Source organism: Melopsittacus undulatus, chromosome 8 (assembly GCF_012275295.1).
Source record: "Melopsittacus undulatus isolate bMelUnd1 chromosome 8, bMelUnd1.mat.Z, whole genome shotgun sequence".
Classification (NCBI taxonomy): domain Eukaryota; kingdom Metazoa; phylum Chordata; class Aves; order Psittaciformes; family Psittaculidae; genus Melopsittacus; species Melopsittacus undulatus.
Window position 1 is genome coordinate 41,631,292 of NC_047534.1, and position 18,627 is coordinate 41,649,918.

Here is an 18,627-nt window from a genome sequence, read left to right on the forward strand (position 1 = left end):
AGAGTATAATTTATTAGTCATACATACTTGTTTTAGCAGCTCTAAAATGGGATCATAAACTTCTTAAAGTCAAACAAGGACATATAAAATGTTCTGAATCAAGGAATTCAAATCAGTTACTCAGAAACTGAATTAGCTCAGATTGTGCATAGAATAAGGGATCCATTGCTATTCACCATTAAGCTTTCAAACTCTGCATAGATCTTCTTGAACTTGCTTGGAAGTTTCTGTTAATAAAAACAAAAATAGAAAACCTTAATTAAATCCAATTTGTGTGATGATTTTACTGTAAATGCTAGTTCCTTCTACAACACCCTAAGTCAGGAAAGTGCTCTTTTTGCCAGATATTTCTAACAATGTGCTAATCTAAAATACAACACGTTTCCTAGCAACCAGATTATAAATAGAGACGGGACCAGCCATGAAACCTGGATCCTGATTTAAACCCCAACTTGAATTTACTCCTTTGGGATGTTTAGATTCAGATTTTCGTTTGGCACACATCGCAATCACTGAATGCAGAATGTACGTGAAAGTTCAAGTCATTGGTTTCAGGACATTCCTGATTATAGCCTATCTGAAAACATGATTTACACACAGCTTGCGTAGGGGTAGCTCAGCTTAATTATTCATACCTATAATGAACTGCCCTTGCAACATTCAAATCCATGCCTGGGCATTTCCAGGAGACTTTTTTTGTTCATGCTGATGTATCATCAGCTATTGCTTAAGTTCTTGACATACCCAGCTGCCAGCAGCTTTCTGGGGTATAACTTAATTAACAGTTTTTCAGTCCACAATACCTACGCAAATAACTCATGGTCAGTTGATCGCGCAGTGATTATGACGAGATTGGCTTTACTATGTATTTTCTTTCCTTATCATGTTGTCTTATAAATATCAAATAATTCTACTATGAAGATTATAAGATACGTTATAAATTAGTTTCAGAGATCACAGTAATGTTTTATCCACACACAGACTATTTTAATAAGAAATTTCTCTATATTTGCTGATTAAATCTGACTATTACTGACAGCGTGTAACACAAAAAATTAATAGAGACTTTATAGTGCAGAAATGATTTTTTGCAATACTTCCTACATTTGGAGTGTATACCCTAGCAAGCTATTTACACTGTGCCACAGCAAGGGCCTAATTTTTAATGATGTGTGTCAACAACTGTGTGCCTAGTTTGCATATGCATGCAGATTAGGTATTTGTGAAATAAGTGGTATAATTGGACATTTGCACCTGCAAATATCTAATTTGTGCATGCAACTACTGTAAATGCATGATAATATAGCAAAAGTCAGGTCTTGATATGTTTGGTTTTAAGTATAGTCTGTATATCTATCTGGCTAAAAATCAAGCTGCTGAGATTCTCTTGATTAACTGAGTACCCTACGTAACCACAGCATGGTAACATTTCATACCCCACACCTACAAATGATCTGTGCCACTCCAGCACAGACCCTGCACCCACTTCAGATTGCTGTATGTAGTATATACATTAAATTCTCTCTTCTCTGTTCATACTACTCCTGTACCAACTCAGATCTCCCAACTGTTCCTCTCAGTAGTCACAAATGATCATTATTTTGAGAAACTGATTTGCAAATCCTGGCCTTTAACACTGATTCTACATGCCACTTGCAAAATGTGCTATTGAAAACTAGGCTGGTGCCTTCTCAGATGTGTTAGTCTGATCTCCTATTTGAGCATGATTAGTTTGATCTCCCATTTTCAGTCATGATTTTGAATTTCTAATGAACAAAATACGTGCACATTCAGATCTGCACTGCTGTGGACAACCACCATGTTCTTAGTGGTTACATGTGCTTATTATCTCATCCTGCTGGATGTTTCACCCTTCTTATATACTACATACAAAAGAGCAAAGCCATAGAAAAATGTGGAAGCTCTGAGAATGAAGACCCAACTGACAGTAAGCAGGGGAATGTCAGATAAAAAAACGAGAACTGGTTAGGACAAACCCACATTTTAATAGAGCAACAGATTCCATATGGAGATCAGAAAATACTACGTATAAACAGAGGATAGATTTTAGAGAAGTATCTATGGAGTGATCTCACTGAATGACTGAATGAGTCAGAGGATGGGCTGATCTGAGAGGTTAACTGGCTAACTTGCTCATCCTGTTGGGCAGTTTGGTGCATCAACAGAAGCTGCTGTTGCCACTCTTATGAACTGCTTGTGACTATTCAACACACCTATGGGCATACTGTCTTACTAATAAAAATTGTCAGCCTAAGCTAAAGGAGCTGAATTAGTAGATATAATTATTATCAATAATAACGGCCCAAATCATGTTTTTTGCTAACTAAAAGCACAAATTCCAGTCAAACTTCTTGGAATTGGATTTTAATGGAGACTTACCTCCCATGTTAATGAGAGACGGCTCACAGCAACATTGCTCAGTCCCATAATAATAGCGAAAAAGGAATTCAGATTTTTGTATTCCTTACAGCTGAAACACAAAGGAGCAGGTTTTAAGTTGTATGTATCAATCAGGGCAGAAGTACACATGACAACCTTAAGAGAGCTGAACCCATGCATTTAGCATAGATTGACTGTATTTGGGCAGCCCTGGCCTTACATGCCTGCGGCACACCACTTCACCAACATGTGAGTAATTCACCACACTCTGGAGGTTCCTTTCCCCTCTCTCCTAAAATGACCTCCTGCTTCCACTTCACTGGGTGACAGCTTCTGCAAGGACATTAGAGTCTTTGAAGCTCCACCCTGCCCAGAAACACAGTCCTAGAACACAAACTAGGCTCAATTCAGTCCCAGGGAATACCAGAAACAGTGGCAGCAACTGGTTTACAACCTCATTTGCTGCAGAACTTGCTGACAGCTTCTGAACAGCTACTGAACATTAGAAGTTGTCCCTAGACAATCTTCACTACAGTTTACAGGGGCACTGAGTCTTTTCAAAGGGAGAAGACCAGCTGTCTAGAGATGCCTGTGTGTCAGTGACCTCTCTCACTAGATGTGATTTCTAACTAGGACTTATAGATTCTGGAACTCTTTAGGATGTTTCAAGCAAAAAGCTGCCATTCATTATCAGCATCACTAAATAGGTCCTGGATATTAGGAGCTCTAGATCATGCTTAATCCATAATGCAAAAGAGAAATTTTGTTAACAGCAGGGAAAACTGGAACATGTAGCTGAGTATTATGGAAGATCCAATACACCATATGCAGGAGTAGACACAATTTGACAGGAACAGCCCACGCAACTTCTCAGCTGGGACTGCATCAGGTGTCTCATTGTCTCAATGGGAAGGAAAGAGAGAGAACAAAGCCTGTATCTCATAAATCTGTGTCTCACTAGGTTACTGCAAATAATTTTCTTTTTCACAACATTTGCCAAGATCTGATTTCAGCACCTCAGTCTGCTGGGTTTTTTGCTGTTTCCTAAGAACACTTCCACAAGATTGAAGCTATGATTCTCAGATAGCTTTTTTTTTTTTTATTCATTGCTGAAGCTCTTAAGCTCCTCTGAGGAATCCTCAGCTCCTGATGAAATCAGTACAATCATCAATCCCAGTGGTGGACTCCATAATTGCCACATCACCCTACTGTTAATTCTGTTCTTTCTCTCCCTCCGTTTCACCAGACTCAGTGTATTGAGTGGGTGAGTCCTCTAGACCAAGCCTTACTTGTGCCTGCCCTGTGTGAACACCGAGCACGTGAAAAGATGAATTCTCCCACCTGATGGTCTGTCTGTTGGACACTGCTGCCCCCTCAGATCTGCCAGCAGAGCTGCTCATACAAATTCTCCATCAGATTAGGGACAGTGAGCAACGTTAGCCAACTTATTCTGACTAGGGCAGGTCAGGGAATGCCTTGTTAGAGGATCTGAGGGGAGATGAGGATGAGAAGCAGCCAGGATAGGCTGTGAGTGATAACCTCTTCCCCAGGCACAACTAAATCCAGGAAGGGATATCTGTCCACAGCCTGGGACAGTGAGAATAAATTGTGGCACTGAGAAAATAATTAGTACTACACAGCAGTAGTGCTGAAACATGGTAGGCAGCTGCAAATGCATCTACAATATGTAATTTCAATCTCATTTTAAAATGGAAAAGTTTAGCCAAACACCTGTTAAGAAATGTAATTTAAAATTTAAAATCCATCTAGATGTATGACATTCTACATCAAATAGTCTGTAAATTCTACAGGCTCTACACGAAATAACTCAGTTCCAGATAGAGGACCACTGTAAGGCAGTAGAAACAGCACTGCATGGCTCCACTGCATGTATACTGCCTGCAAAATGTCAGAAAGTGGATCCTCCAAAGCACCCCAGTGTGCACAGAGCAGAGGTCCCTCTCTGCCCCCCAGAACAGACTGTATTGGAAAAATCTTCCTGTAAGTATGAACCATGAAAATACACATGTGCACACACCTGTCTCCAACACAACCATGCGTGCTTAAAATCTCTCAGTACTTATATGAGCATATTGCTCCTGGCATTTTCTCTGTGAACACACCCTTAAAAACTTACAGGCTTCTTGGGCTTATAACATATGCATGTGTATAGAAAGAATGCTTTTCAGCAACTGAATGGGAGTGTCTGAGTATAGTGATACACAAGAAGGTTTCTAAACAGCCTGTGGTATATATGCAAAGCGTAAATATGTGCAAACTGGGTTTGCACATATCCATGAGCATATGTGCAAGTACATCCTAGAAGGCCTTTCTGATACAATTAATATGGGAAGAACTCACTGTAGAAAATATAGTTCACTTTTCCCCTTTGTTTGAAAGTTTAATCCTACAGTGACTGGAGAAAAGAGATGAACTTGGTAACCTCTACATCCTTTCCCTGCAGATGCAAAGACAATAGCAGCTCCTGGAACTGAAAGCACATGTGCACAGCACTTGGAGCCAGCACTTGGCCTTGCGCCTGCCTGCACAGACAGGGAGCACACATCACAAGGTGCATGGGGTGGCAGACACAGAACGATGTGCCTTCTGTGATGGTTCCTGAGCCCCGAGGTGCAGAACTGAAACAGGGCTCTCAGCTAGAAAATCAGTACGTGCAAGGCCCCTTGTTACCATCAGTCATGCCTAAAATTAATAGTGCAGCACTGAGCTGTTCTCCCCAGACACTTTTCTAATGAGCCTAGTGCTTCTAGGTAGGGTACAGTTCTCATTAGGTCTCTTCACATGCAAAACTTCCTCAAAGACACTGCTTCCAGGCCTGGGCCACCATCTTTTGATCCAGTTCCTTGCCTTTTTGTCCCACTAACTTCAGTGCACTTGTGTTTGTTTTACCGTATGCTGTGGTAGCTGTTCCCATGGCAGCACTGCACGGAGGGCAGCAGCCTGCCAAACTTCCCTGTGGCCTTTCCAGCGCCTGCAATTCAACCTGCCTGCTCTGTCTGCATGGAGGAAAACCTTGTGCCTCTCATTGCTCTGCCAGTAGGAGACAAAGAGGGCTCAGTAGAGCTGACTTCTTTTAGCTGTTTATTTTTAGCATTGTAGCGATACCAGAAACATGGAAGTAAACAGGAGGTTGTCAAGCTGTTGTAAATAGCATAGGATTAAATCCATGACACTGAGGAACCCACGGGCTAAGGTAGTTTATTAAGGAGATATTTAACTGCAATTTTTAGGATACTTGATTTCAAGTGTTTATGGAAATGACTATTGTCTCTTAATTTGCCACGTTTCAACGTTTTACCGTTTCATGTCTGAGTTCAGAACAGACCCAGATGCCTCTCTGTGCAGGTGCCAGTGCCCTCTCCTGGACACAGCCCGCAGGCCGGCAGCTTGCTTCCCAGTTCCGCTCTGAGGAATGACATAATGGAATATGAAGTATATATATCTTTAGAAACTAGAGAGGTAAATTCTGTCCTCTGTTCTGAATATAAGCATGGTCCTGCATGCCCATCACTAGACTTTGAAATCGTCAGCTCTGACCAACTGTAATCCGGCCAGAGAGCCCAAAGCTGTTCCCAGAGGAAGCCAGTACTGGCAGAGCAGGGTGCTTCCCAGAGAAGGTAGGCACGCTGATGCAGAGTTCTGACGTGAATCCTGATTTCAGCTATGTGGAACTACTAACTGGGAGGAGGGTGGCTACATTCAACGATACAAACTCATGGTTTAACTGCAAGTAAGAATTTCTTTGTTCAGCAAGACTGTCTAATGGCCACAGTGTCCAAAGTCATAGACAAACACACAGGCAGCTTCTCACTGCACACCTCTGCTAGCTGTTTGTTCAGACAGTGATGAATGCAATAAATACACCATGAACTGCAAAGTAAGGAAGCAGGTAACAGTGATATAAAACTATAGCTATGCAGGGGGCAGGAGTATGTCCCTGCTCCCTCTCTGTCACACATACGCTTCAGTGATGAGTCAAGGCCAACATCTTTGGCATGAAGGCACCAAGGAGTTTACATCTTAATATGAATCAAAGAATAGAAAAAAGCAAGAACTCTCTGCTATCCAAGTTCAGACCCAGGAGTTAGTAACAAAAAAAGGATATTCTTATTGTATTTTCAAAAAAGTATTAGAAAAATATCCAAGAAGACTGAAAGTAACATAAGCCTCATCATCTTCATACTCCATCTTGTTGCTCTTCCCTCTTGGTTTTCCCACTCAGAGCAATTCTGAAAACAGTCTTCCTGAACAGTTCTTAGGAAAACTAAGGTTCAATTTTGTTAATATTTACTAGTTCGCATATTAATATCTGCTAATGGATGTAAGGGTAAATGAAGGATTCTCCTAATGAACTGAAATATATTTACTCACAAATTTGATGTGAAAGCATGGCCCTAAGAGATCACAGATCAAGGAGCAATGGAAAGTAGGACACGAAAGAAGACTATAAACAAGGTTCGATACAACTCTATAAGAAAATGGACAGAATTACCAAATACAGAACATTTTAACCTCTGCTGTGTGTGGCTATCTGAAAACAAAAAAGAAAAATGACAACAAATTGACTATACCGAACCTCATTTCCAGCTCACAGATGATTGTATACTTACTGGGCTGCTATCTTTATATATTTCTTTAACAGCTGAACACGTTTGCTGAGTTGAGCACAAAGACAAATCTCAGTGACCACCCAGAACTGAATTTCATTAAATCTTCTTAAAAACAAGTCCAGATTTGCTGTGGTCTTTTTAAAATTGTGCCTCCCAAAAGTGTGATAAATCAATTCCAGCTAGGAAAAAAGAAAATAGTTTGGGATATTTTGTTTTAGAAATCTCACCTTTTGGATAGAGGAAAAAGGCTAAGAATGACCAGGTAAGTATCTAGCCTGACACTTGCCCTGCAGTTTGCATTTATTGCTGTAAATGACGAGGATGCAGGTTGCAAACCCAGTAGACAATAGCTGAGGCATACTAAAAGCATAACTACAGACTGTAGTATAAATATGTATAAAAGTATAATATGTATATATGTATAAATAGTTTAATACCATAAAACATACAAAAGCAATTCAGTAAGCAGCACAAGTGCAGGATAAGTTTAACTTTATTTTTGCATTTTGTCTAAAACATTAAGGATGCCTCATAACTTGTAGGTGGCTTTAATTGTAGTATTTTTGAAGAGCAAGCTTAGAGAAAGTTTTGCAAGTTATGCACAAACCTACAATGTACAGCTAAACATTTTCGAACAGATTCTAATCTGCCGAATAAATACATCCTCATACCTCATGCACGCAGTTGAAGAGCTCCCAGTCATAAATTGTCATCTGATGTGCTAAGTCTTTGGAGCTCATCAGTTCAAATGTTCCTACTGTACCTGTCGATGGTCCTTCCTGTTCTGGTAATGGTGCCTACAAATGGAAAAATGCCATAAAAATATTTTAGAAACACTATATTCCATGACATTCTTCTTCTATAACATTTCTGACCTTTTTTTCCCTATGTGACCACTTTCCCAAGCATGTTTCTAACAGCAAAACTGAAATTTGCTTTTAACCACAGGCTGGCATTTAGAAAATGAGAAGCCCTGTGCAAAATCAGTATCCATTATGCACAGGATAGTCAGGAAAATTCTGAAAGCTCTTCAGAGGCACTGTAAGGAAATAACACAGACTGTTCTCAGTGTGTTATTTTTAGCATTGTTCTAAAATTTGAAGCCAGAAATAAATACTTCAATGCACATTACGCTAACTAAAGCATGTCTGTTTAGGAGCATAGGTCTTTCGACAAAGCTTTTGTTATCAGTTTCCTTTTTTGTGTACATAAATAACTAGACCACAAAGCACAAGCCAAATGCTTCTGCAAAACTATTGATTCTAGTGATGAGAATTATTACATCTGCCATATTTCAGAAATCTACAGTGATTGCAAGATATTCTGATCATTTATAAAATAAGCCTCATACTTTCTCTCTGACAGCACAGGGATGCACTATTTGTGACTGCAAAACTCCTGGCTATGATAATTAGAATTATACACCCAGAGTCTTAGGAGAAAGAATCCTTTAACTCATTCAAGTTAGAACATTTTTGAAAGACACTTCCATACCACGCAAAAATTGAGATGAGATACACAGTTTTGCAGACAAGTAGATCTTGTATCAAAGAGATTTAAGACATGGCTTGAGATCAAGTCAGATTTGAAGTAGTAGCTCTCTGAGAACCCACGTTTTAATTGTTCTGTTTCCAGGAGAGGGCAGTAGAGTTCACTTACAAGTTTCTCACTTTCTCATAGGGTCTTTGTTAGATAATTACGGAGTAGGGAATTATCAACAGGCTCCTTTCGAGGACAAACTCAATAGAGTCTGCAAGATTAACAGATCATACTTACTTTATCCTTTTATGTAGGAAGATTATATTATCAATAGAAAAAGGACCGAATGGATTAATACATCAAATCACTTCCTCGATAACACAGCATGTAGGAGCATTTCTGTATGAGTTCCTGCTTTATGCTCTAACGAAAACTTGTCTTTCAAATCATAGAATAATTTAAATTTATTCAGCTAAACCACAGGCATTATTACCTTAAAAGCTCCATCTACAATTTAAAAAGAAAAAAAAATAGTGTATGTAGGTATTATCTAAAAAAATCCAGGACTGCCATCAATCTTATAACAGCCTGAAGATTGCTCTGGATCGAGATCTGCACAAACACAACACTTTTTCAGTCTAAGAGTACGAATTAAAAGTTGAGCATTTTTGTGTAGAAAATCCTAAGTTTGTGGAGATCTGTGGAAAGAGAACTGCCCAAAGACTGAAAGAAGGCTTTTTTCCCCTATTTGGAGACAAACACAACATAGCTGTTACCATAACAAACACATATTTTCCAAGGCTAGGAAAGAAGCACTTAGAAGTAAGCTCATTGCGTATCTGAAAATTAATCTAACCCAGAACAATTTTCACACGGGAATCGCCAAGTGTAACACAAATAAACGTACATGCATAGGCAGCAGCCACAAATTGAAATGTGAAAGGATTAAACTGGGAGTCAAGTGAGGCTGTAACATTTGCACTTTGTTTATGCCTATTTGAAAAAATGCAGTTAACAAAGGGATGTGTTCTGTCATGCAGTATTGAGAACCTTTTTTAAGGTGCTGAGTGTTCTTCCCTAACTACTACTGAAGTCAGTCCCGTTGAAGAAAACTAGCACATTGCATCCCTGTACTTTAAAGCTCACTCTAGCATTCTGAGTTCTTAATCCATGGTAAATAGCATGTGGGAAAAGGCATAGAAAGTAATGACAATTTCCTGCCAAAGCTACATCTACACAGACAATGCAGAGACATATAAAAGTACCCAGCACAGTTGCACTGACACAACACCCTTGCTTTAGAGTACCATGCCCCATGAGGGTATCTACTTGGCAGGATTAATTAACCTTAAGGGAACACCAGAATTTAATAAACTGAACAAGAGGTATCTCTGCATGGCACTACAGTATGCTGGTTGTACATTCCCTGGTTACTAAATTGAAAGCAGCAGCAAAGCACAGATTTTACCAGATCTATAAAAGAAATCAGGCATACATACTAAGTGGCTTGTTAAAAGCATACAGGAGGCTGAAACAAGGCTAGCAGTAATAGAGTTCATGCTGACATGACTTGGCAATGACATTTGTTTTTAATGAAATAAAAGGAACAAAAAGCACAGTCAAATCAAATTCTATAAAAGCAGACCCCACGGAGATTGTTAGAATTACTGTATAAACCGTGAGTACTTATGAACAATTCTACCTAAGAAAAATCAGACTCTCTACCAGGAATATTTTCTGTGAATACACTTAGAGTCATCAGTATTATGTGGGGCTGAGAAATAGAATATTTTTAGCAATTTACTGTTGGAATCAAGTCCTCAGAATGCTTTAATTAGTAAGATCCATCTTCAAAAATATCTATCTGTGGCCTTGAGTAGATACTTCTATAATCAGGAATTCCTGCATATCTTGCCGACAATATTCAGATCTACCTAAATGTTCATTGTGTCAGAATACTGAGATCGAGTGCTGTCATGTGGATTGGGTTGATTTCTGCTCTAGTCTAGGGAATTACCTTGTTTTAATTTTGGGGCTCATCCCACAGCACTGTGATAAGCCCTCTGTTGTGAATGTTTCCACTAGTTTTTACCTAAAGCATGATAATGCAGAAAAGGTCAAGTGTTCAGATAAAGAGAAGAACTGAACTTCCTGAGAACTGCATACATACATACCAATGAATCAAACTGATCACGTGGGCAAGCAAACAGCCGTCCATTAACACTCAGAGTTGTAAACACTGAAACATCATGAGGTTTGAGCACAACCTTTTCTGTAACCATGAAACAACAGATTTTTTATTATATAAACAGTCATGATATATATATGTAGAATTTACAGCAGGACTAATCCAACAGCTGCACAGATCACACTTCTGGGAACAAATTTTCCACAGTTAACCCATGTCCAGGATAGAAAATAGATAACAACAAGGTTCTTTTTATTGAAGCAATGTGACAACAAGCTCAGCCCAAACCAGTCTCCTACAAAACTGGAATATGTAAGCAGAATCTTGGCCCCAAACTGTACAGACAGGTCAAGAAGCCTGTACGGCCACCTCTAGAAACTGTCTGCAAAAATTCAACCATAATTAGGGACTCAATTCATTCCTCTCTGAGCTGTGAGCATTCAGAGAGCTATTCTTAATAGAAATTGCCTTAGAAGACAGTAACTGCATAAGGAGGTGATGAAATGCAACTGTACTCAAATCTCATTACAGCAGTTCTGAAAGAGCTTTTACTCCCAGGTAAAGAAAAGATAATAAAGTAACACAAAACAGTCTCTTCCAGCATGTGCTGGCATTCAGGAAATCTGACAATAAAGTATTGCTGCAACTGCAAAAAGGAGAGCCGCCTCGTGTCAGTTTTCAGGAAGTGAGCTGGATTTGGCAGGCACCACTGTTTGCAAAAATGCCTTCAAACACAGCTCTTATTAGCTCTGTGTGTGTCCACACAGTCACACTCAACCAGAGCACTTCAGCAACACCAATTCTGCAGCAGAATTCACCTTGCAGTTACTCTCCCATTCCCACAGCTTACGGTGCGGGCCTGACTCCTGACCCCTTGCAAACACTAGGTCAGTGGACTTGGCACTAAGTTGCTCAGTAATGGTTTGCATGGACGGAGCAGTCAGAATGGCAGTGACCAGTACTGGAATGTCTGCACTGCCTTGTTTTCTCCTGTTGCTGATTCTTATGTCTAGCCTGACATTACCCACACTTACCTATTTCTGTTGTTAAAATCTCTTGCAAATCTTACAGTGACGGAAACCTGGGGTAGCTCTGCTCTGTAACATGCAGATACACAAGCTTTTCCTGTCTTCCCTATGAGTTTCAGCCTGTGCCTGCAGCAGGCAAAGGACTTGCCTCTGAGCCAGAGCCTGAACATGCACATTGACATAAAACACTTGACTTAGTCTTTAAATTCCTTCCAAAGCTCTGCTTCACTGTAAGCAAGAAGAATTTAAGATATGCAAGTACAATACCTCCTCCTGAGCTCATCTTTACTATGATGAGGCCTTCTCCAGATCCCAGCTTATCTGCTACTGCGCTGATCACTTCCTTCACAGAGGAAGAAACTGGCACCCGGATAGTGGTGTAGGTTTGGTCTATGCAGTACACCTTAAACAGAACTAAAAAAAAAAAAAACAAAACGTGCTGTGCATGCCACATGTAATAACTACAGAGACTTCATTGTACAAATTACTATCACTTCAGCAACCACTCCTCACAACAAAACAAAGCAACAAGAAATCACTACAATTTTGATAGCTCCCCATTCCTCAGATGTTCTACAATTTCTAGGACAGAAATCTCTGATTTCCCAGAGCTTTTAGCAAACAATGCATACTAGTGTTTCAGTGGTGCTATGTTATTTATGGATGCCAATTTAATCTGGCACTTTGTTATGCTCCAGACGTTGTAATATTTTAAATTTATACTTGTTTTCAAGTCAGAAAACTGGCTGCAAACTCTCTTAATTACAGGAAAATAATTTTCATATTTACAAAATAGATTTGAAAATAATTTTTGTTAAAAACAGAACTTAAATCCAGCTGTGTTGAAACCTGGTTTGTACAAGCAAGTATGTAATTCCTCAATCAGGAATGTTGTAGACTAAGAAGAAAACCACCCTGACAATAAGAATACACTTGAGTGTACAGTACAAATTGGCTCACAGAGTAATACCCAGGCCTCTGGCTGCCTAGAAATCAGTATCACTTAGCCTTTATTAGCATGCAATGTACATTAGCCTGCAAAAAGCAAGGAAGCTCAAAGTGACAAGAATTTAAGAGAGAAAATGCTAGATCCTCCAAGCCAAGCCAAGCAGCCCCTGGGGTATGAGCTGTCCATGGATAGTTCAATGGTCAGCGAGCTGCCAGCTTCACACAGCAACAGGAAAGGAGCAGTTATTGCCTATCCCCACAGACACAAGTCGTACTTTCCTGGCAGCGGCAACTGTTTCACTCTTGTAGACCTAGAAGAAACACTGTTATGGACAACAGAAACTGCATGCCTGGCAGGATGTCTGCTGTACACAGGCAGTTTCAGCTTTTGAAAGAGCTCTTACATTGGTTTGATTTATGCCTCCAGCTTTCTCAGCTATATGACCTTGCATTTTGTTCCCTTATTTTTACTATTGTTCACTAGCAAGAGCTATCCTTTAATATAAAACACCTTGAAGAAGAAACTATTTTCTGAGATGAAGATGCACCAAAACAATCACTGAGGGACTGGTTCTAGCAGTTCCAAAGAAATCATCAGATTTATGAGTTTTAAGGGGCATATATCTTTGTATAAGCAATGAACAGATCTCATCAGCAGAGCTCAGGATTTTGCTCACATAGCAGTGCTTTAAGCTGCCTGAAGTAAAAGAAAACATGAAAAGCAAGTACAACTGAAAATGATATTCTGATATATTGCTCTAAATGTTATCTTAATCTCTTCAGAGAATGAAACAATAGAATAGGGCAAACCAGCAGATTTTGTTTTCTAGGCAGTGTGCCACAGGGCAGAAATCCACGGCATGATTATCTACTCCATTTCTGTCTCTCAAAGGAACAGCTGTACATGTTAGTTTAAACTACATATGGGAGACAGAGTCTCAAACATGACCTTCAGCACCCACTATTTATTGCACTGCCATTACTTGCAGAACACTGTCTGTACTGGTTCTTACCTGGTTTGTTCATTCCTTATTTTAGAGGTTTCTACATCTGAGGAAGCACAGTGTTTGATAGCACAAGTAACTAAGGGAAAAGACCAGGACACTTCAAATCAATGTTGGAGAATACTGGGCTAGCAAAAGCAGAGTTTCCTTCAGGCCAGACTTCAAAACTGTAGGTAGGTGCTTATTTTTTTATTTTAAGACTGTTTTGGGAGAGAGACAAATTTACTGCAAATCTCAGTGGCTGAAGGAAACTTTGCAGGGAAGGAACTCACCTTCGTCGCTACCCCTGATAGGCTGGCGTTTCTGTGCTCTGTCATCACTTGTGTTGAACAGCTGCAGAAGAACTTTGTGCTGAGAATGAATCATCAGGATTCAAATTAATGCAAAAAGAAACGTTATGGGGTAGACATGAACTCCAATAATCTCTTATCAATGACAGGAAAAAGAGTAGCAATGCAAAATTTGACAATGTTAAAAGCCATTTCTCAATGTGTTGTTTTAATATATCCACGATTTCTAAAGAGTAGATGCTTATGGATTTGCTGTGCTAAAGCTCTGACTTCAGAAAATGGAAAAAAAAATACATTATCTTACCTTCTTCTGTGGTGCTTTAGGTTCTTCAGAACTATCAAAAAGTAAAGCACACAATGTGTAATTATGTATTATTGGGAAGATTTTGTATACAAAATCACACATAGAACATAGACCACTTGTCAAAATACAATATCAACATATTAATGTTCGCATATATGAAAAGACTCGATGACACCATAGTTATCTATGACTATGAAGGGAAAATACTATACAAAGTCCATGTAAGCATGAAATAAGCATCCAGTTTAGTTTCAATGGTGTGTACATAATTTCTTATTCCTTCTGTCAACCTTTCAACAAGATTTTGGCATTTGAAAGAATGATGTGGAAAGAGAGTCATAGACATTCATTCAAACAAACTTGCATGCAAACATTTAATCTTGTATGACTGGAATTCGCAGAATGGTTTTTTAATAGATATAAGCAATAAATTTTCTTCATTTATTTACTGACAAAAAGGGTGGGGGAGTAAAGAAGCAAAAACTGTGCTTACACTTGCTTTACAATTTTCTCTAGCTCTGGAAGTTGCTCCTTTAGTGCTGCAATCATTCTAGTATCATCTGATACAGATACATAAAATTCCTGTAAATGACACAAAATTGTCTTTAAATAACTATGGGGTAAATGAGCAGTACTCAGGATAGAGGATTATGAGATGACATCTGATCGCTTAATGATTATAAAGAATTGTAATCTGCATAGAGGAACACATGCTGAGCTCAACCCTCTATTACTTCTACTTGTTTATCTCCAGCTGATTTAAAGCAAGTTACACATGCAGAAGGGAAGCCTGATGAGGCTCCTCCACACACTGTGTAACCACTGACTGCTTGGCAGTGTGCTTTGCACACTGAAATATAAAGCTGCATTTTCAGATTATCAAGAGTAGACTACAAAATTCACATATAATCTGGTGTGATAGCTTTTTTTTTTACCCACTAATGTTGCAATCCTTAGTGATTAATTTGTTACTGAGTTGTTTGAATCTCACCTACTCCAATCCACTACAATACTACCGCTTTTAAACCCTACTCAAATCTCTTCCTGCCACACATTTACATCACACTGTCCCAAAGAAGGATCGATATGATTTCAACTAGTAACTTTTCTTTAACTTCTAGACTAATGTAAGAGATTATGTCTGTCTCCAAAGCTTTTCTATTATAAAAAGCTTTCCCATGTCAGTTTACTGTTACATCTGTCCTGCTTAAGACCTCTCTCTATTCCCCTCTCCTAACTCTTACATTCGATTCATTTTAAGTGATTTGGGGCAAGAACTTCAATGCAGCCAGTAACATACATGATAGTGTTCCATAAACACAATATATAATACTAACTGCAATGATGACAACTTCACATGACTTTGGCAATGCATCTTACCTTAGAAATACAAGACTACAGCACATACCACACAAGCAATGTCTGAATTACTAAATGATTTTAAGGGATCAGAAAGGTTCTGAAGACAAAGATCTTAAGTTCCATTTGCTGCAGGACTGCTTTCATTCAAATGAAATGGATTGTTGGTTTTGCAGAGTAGGAACCCTCCACATTCCTTCCTGGCACACCTCAGGAAGGCATAAACAGACCCCCAGTTCAACCTATACAGCCTCTGAGCTATTCACAAGAAAAATACTAAAAAATAAAGCAGATTTATCTATTCCTATAATGTATCTACCCATGCAGTGCTTTGAAAGGGTTCTGCAAATCTGGCAGGTATTTTCAGAGGTCCAGAGTCTGACAATGGTTCAACCACTGTTGTAGTGCATATACCGTCTGCAGCTAAACCCGATAAAACAGTTATGAGTTTGCACTTTGAAATTACTTATTTCTCTTTAGTTCATAACAGAATTCTACAGACTAGAAACAGGCTTTCAGCTTATCTTGCATCGTAGGTACTTTTCAGTACAATGATACAATTCCTTTATACCTCCAAAAAGGCCATTGCTGCTTCATCTTCTTGTAGTAAATCTCCATATAAAGCAGCCCACTGCAGAACCAGTCGAATGACTCGCCTTTTATTGTTGAGGGCATAATCCATTTTTTCCTGCTCTGTACCCTGGGAAGGCTGGGCATGATAGGTGCCATGGTGTCAAGGAAAACGCTCAATGATTGAAAATATCAAAACCAGTGTGAATTCACAAACAACTGACTTCCAACAACCATTTTCAGGGTGTTCAAACGTAACTTTCCAATATATACTTTTGATTTTCGACTGCTGCTAGCATAAAGACTTGTGAACCTTTCACATTCATACTAAAAAGTAAAAAGACAGTGAATTCTCTAAAGAGCACAGGAATGATCACAATCCCACCACAGAGACAGTTGCTGTAGGGGAGCAGGACAGAAATGATACTTGGAACAATAGAGAAGAGGATTAATCATGGAGACTGAAGAAGGGCATTTCTCCTTGTTCTTCTTTGGAGGCAGCTGAAGAAAAAGAACCCTTGGTGTTTATTAACAATTCCAGTCTTCCATTTGTGAATGGGACTGAAGCACAAGTGTTACTCTTTTTATTCTTAGAAGTCACTGTAATCCAAGGTGAACCTCAGTCCCGTTATGGCAGGGGGACAAGGAACTTTACCCCATAGAGATATGGGGTAAAATAAAAAATTCTGTAGTGGCCTCATCTTACACATGAGGAAAGCAGAAGTTTCCACTCTATCAAATAAAGCACATTTGGGACACAATATTTTGTGATAGCTATTTTGTGATAAACAATAAGAAAAAAAGGGAAACATTTCATTGACACTTTTCATGATTGAGTGTCAACGTAACAAAAATACGCAAATGTTTTTGGCAAAAAGGCCAAAAGTGACATTTATTGAAAGCAAGAAACCAAGAAAAAACTAAAGGCACAATGGGCAACAAACTGAGACAATTCCAGCTTTTAACCTACGTGAAAATGAAGAATAATCCCCAGCAGAAACAGAACATGAAGATTTGTGTGCCTACTTCTCACTGATCAGAAGTTATCAATGTATATTTAATCTGCTTCCCAATAAACTGATAGCTGAATGTGAAGCAAGCACTGAATGTGTGCAGCTACATCTTCAGCTTTTCCTCCCAGGTATCAAAATTCTGATTGCCATGAATAATATTATTCCCAGTTACATAGCAATGTTCAATATTAACAGCTGACATGCTTTCACTCACAGCAAAGTCCATCATCCTTTCAAGGTGCTCTTTCAGTTGTTCTAACAAAAGATTTTAAAATATTCATTAGAAAATTAAATATTAATTAGAAATCAAAGGTACCTACTTATTTTAAGCTTCTCATATAAAAGCATTTGTCTAAGAAATACTAATAAAATATCATGTGAAAAAGCAGCTCATGCTTTCCAAAAGATCCTCCTGCCCCAAATCCCTTGCAGTGATTTGACATGCTACCAGGGCTACGGGGGCACTCATTTGACTGACAAAATTTCTGCATTTTAATTTCACCCAGACAGGTTTAAATGACTAAACATGTCAGTACATTTATGGGAGTACATAAGTCAAAGCGTCATAAGAAGTAAATAATTTATGGTAAGCTATGTACTCTAATGTCCCAGGAAACAAGTCTAACATTCTGCCAAGTAGTTTTTGTCATGCCATTTTTACCTTTTAAACACTGTAATTATTTAATGTATTTTTACTTTATTAACTGACTCACCACAGCGAGTGGTAATTTTTCTGTATTTTCACTGTTCATTTACAGTAACTGCTCCTCTATTAACATTATCATAGGGAGAGTCAATGAATGGTCAATGAGGGGCCTACAGGATGCAGCTTCATGGCAGAGATCACGCATACTTGCAACAAGTGGCAGATAATTGTAAAATATTTATCAACACCAACATGTTTAGAGTTCAATATATATGTTTCTAGCTATGTCTAGTATATGCTAGGAAATGGAAGCAATTCTGAAGTCTGTTCTTCCCTGCATGGGAATACTTAACCATAAGAACAGCTGTGCAAAATCAGCACCCATTACTACAGCAGAATGCTAACTATTTTGCTGGTATGATGGTAAAGGAGGTTCACAAAATATATGTACAGGAACACACTGAAGGACTACCATCTACAAAAAGCAAAAGACGAGTTTATACTTTGTAAGCTTTTAGAGAGTGCTCCTTTATAGATGCACACTTGCACACATGATCACACACTTGCACAATCCCAGGTGCACTTTTGGAAGTGCTACTCTATTTCAAGTATTCTTTATGACTTTGTCCTCCCTCCCTCAGACAAGCTGTAGCTCTGAGAATTTGTCCATTTCCATCTCTGTGTAGAAAATAAGGGAACAGTGGCCTTGGTCCAACAGACAGCATGGCAGGGGGCTTGGAACTAGATGATCTTAAGGTCCTTTCCAA

General features: G+C 38.9%; 1 protein-coding gene across 2 annotated transcripts in view; it reads right to left on the minus strand.

Moving 5' to 3' along the window:
* Positions 1–18,627, minus strand: part of RAPGEF4 (Rap guanine nucleotide exchange factor 4) — a 152,706-nt gene that overhangs the window by 14,866 nt on the left and 119,213 nt on the right. For both annotated transcript variants that reach the window (XM_031052201.2, XM_013129927.3), the window contains exons 18-27: positions 16,203–16,353; positions 14,766–14,854; positions 14,273–14,303; positions 13,951–14,029; positions 11,994–12,140; positions 10,685–10,782; positions 7,703–7,828; positions 7,032–7,210; positions 2,401–2,491; positions 177–227 (exon numbers count right to left, since the gene is read on the minus strand). In XM_031052201.2, the coding sequence (XP_030908061.1) occupies positions 177–227; positions 2,401–2,491; positions 7,032–7,210; positions 7,703–7,828; positions 10,685–10,782; positions 11,994–12,140; positions 13,951–14,029; positions 14,273–14,303; positions 14,766–14,854; positions 16,203–16,353 (1,042 nt within the window). The remainder of the gene's footprint in view (positions 1–176; positions 228–2,400; positions 2,492–7,031; positions 7,211–7,702; positions 7,829–10,684; positions 10,783–11,993; positions 12,141–13,950; positions 14,030–14,272; positions 14,304–14,765; positions 14,855–16,202; positions 16,354–18,627) is intronic.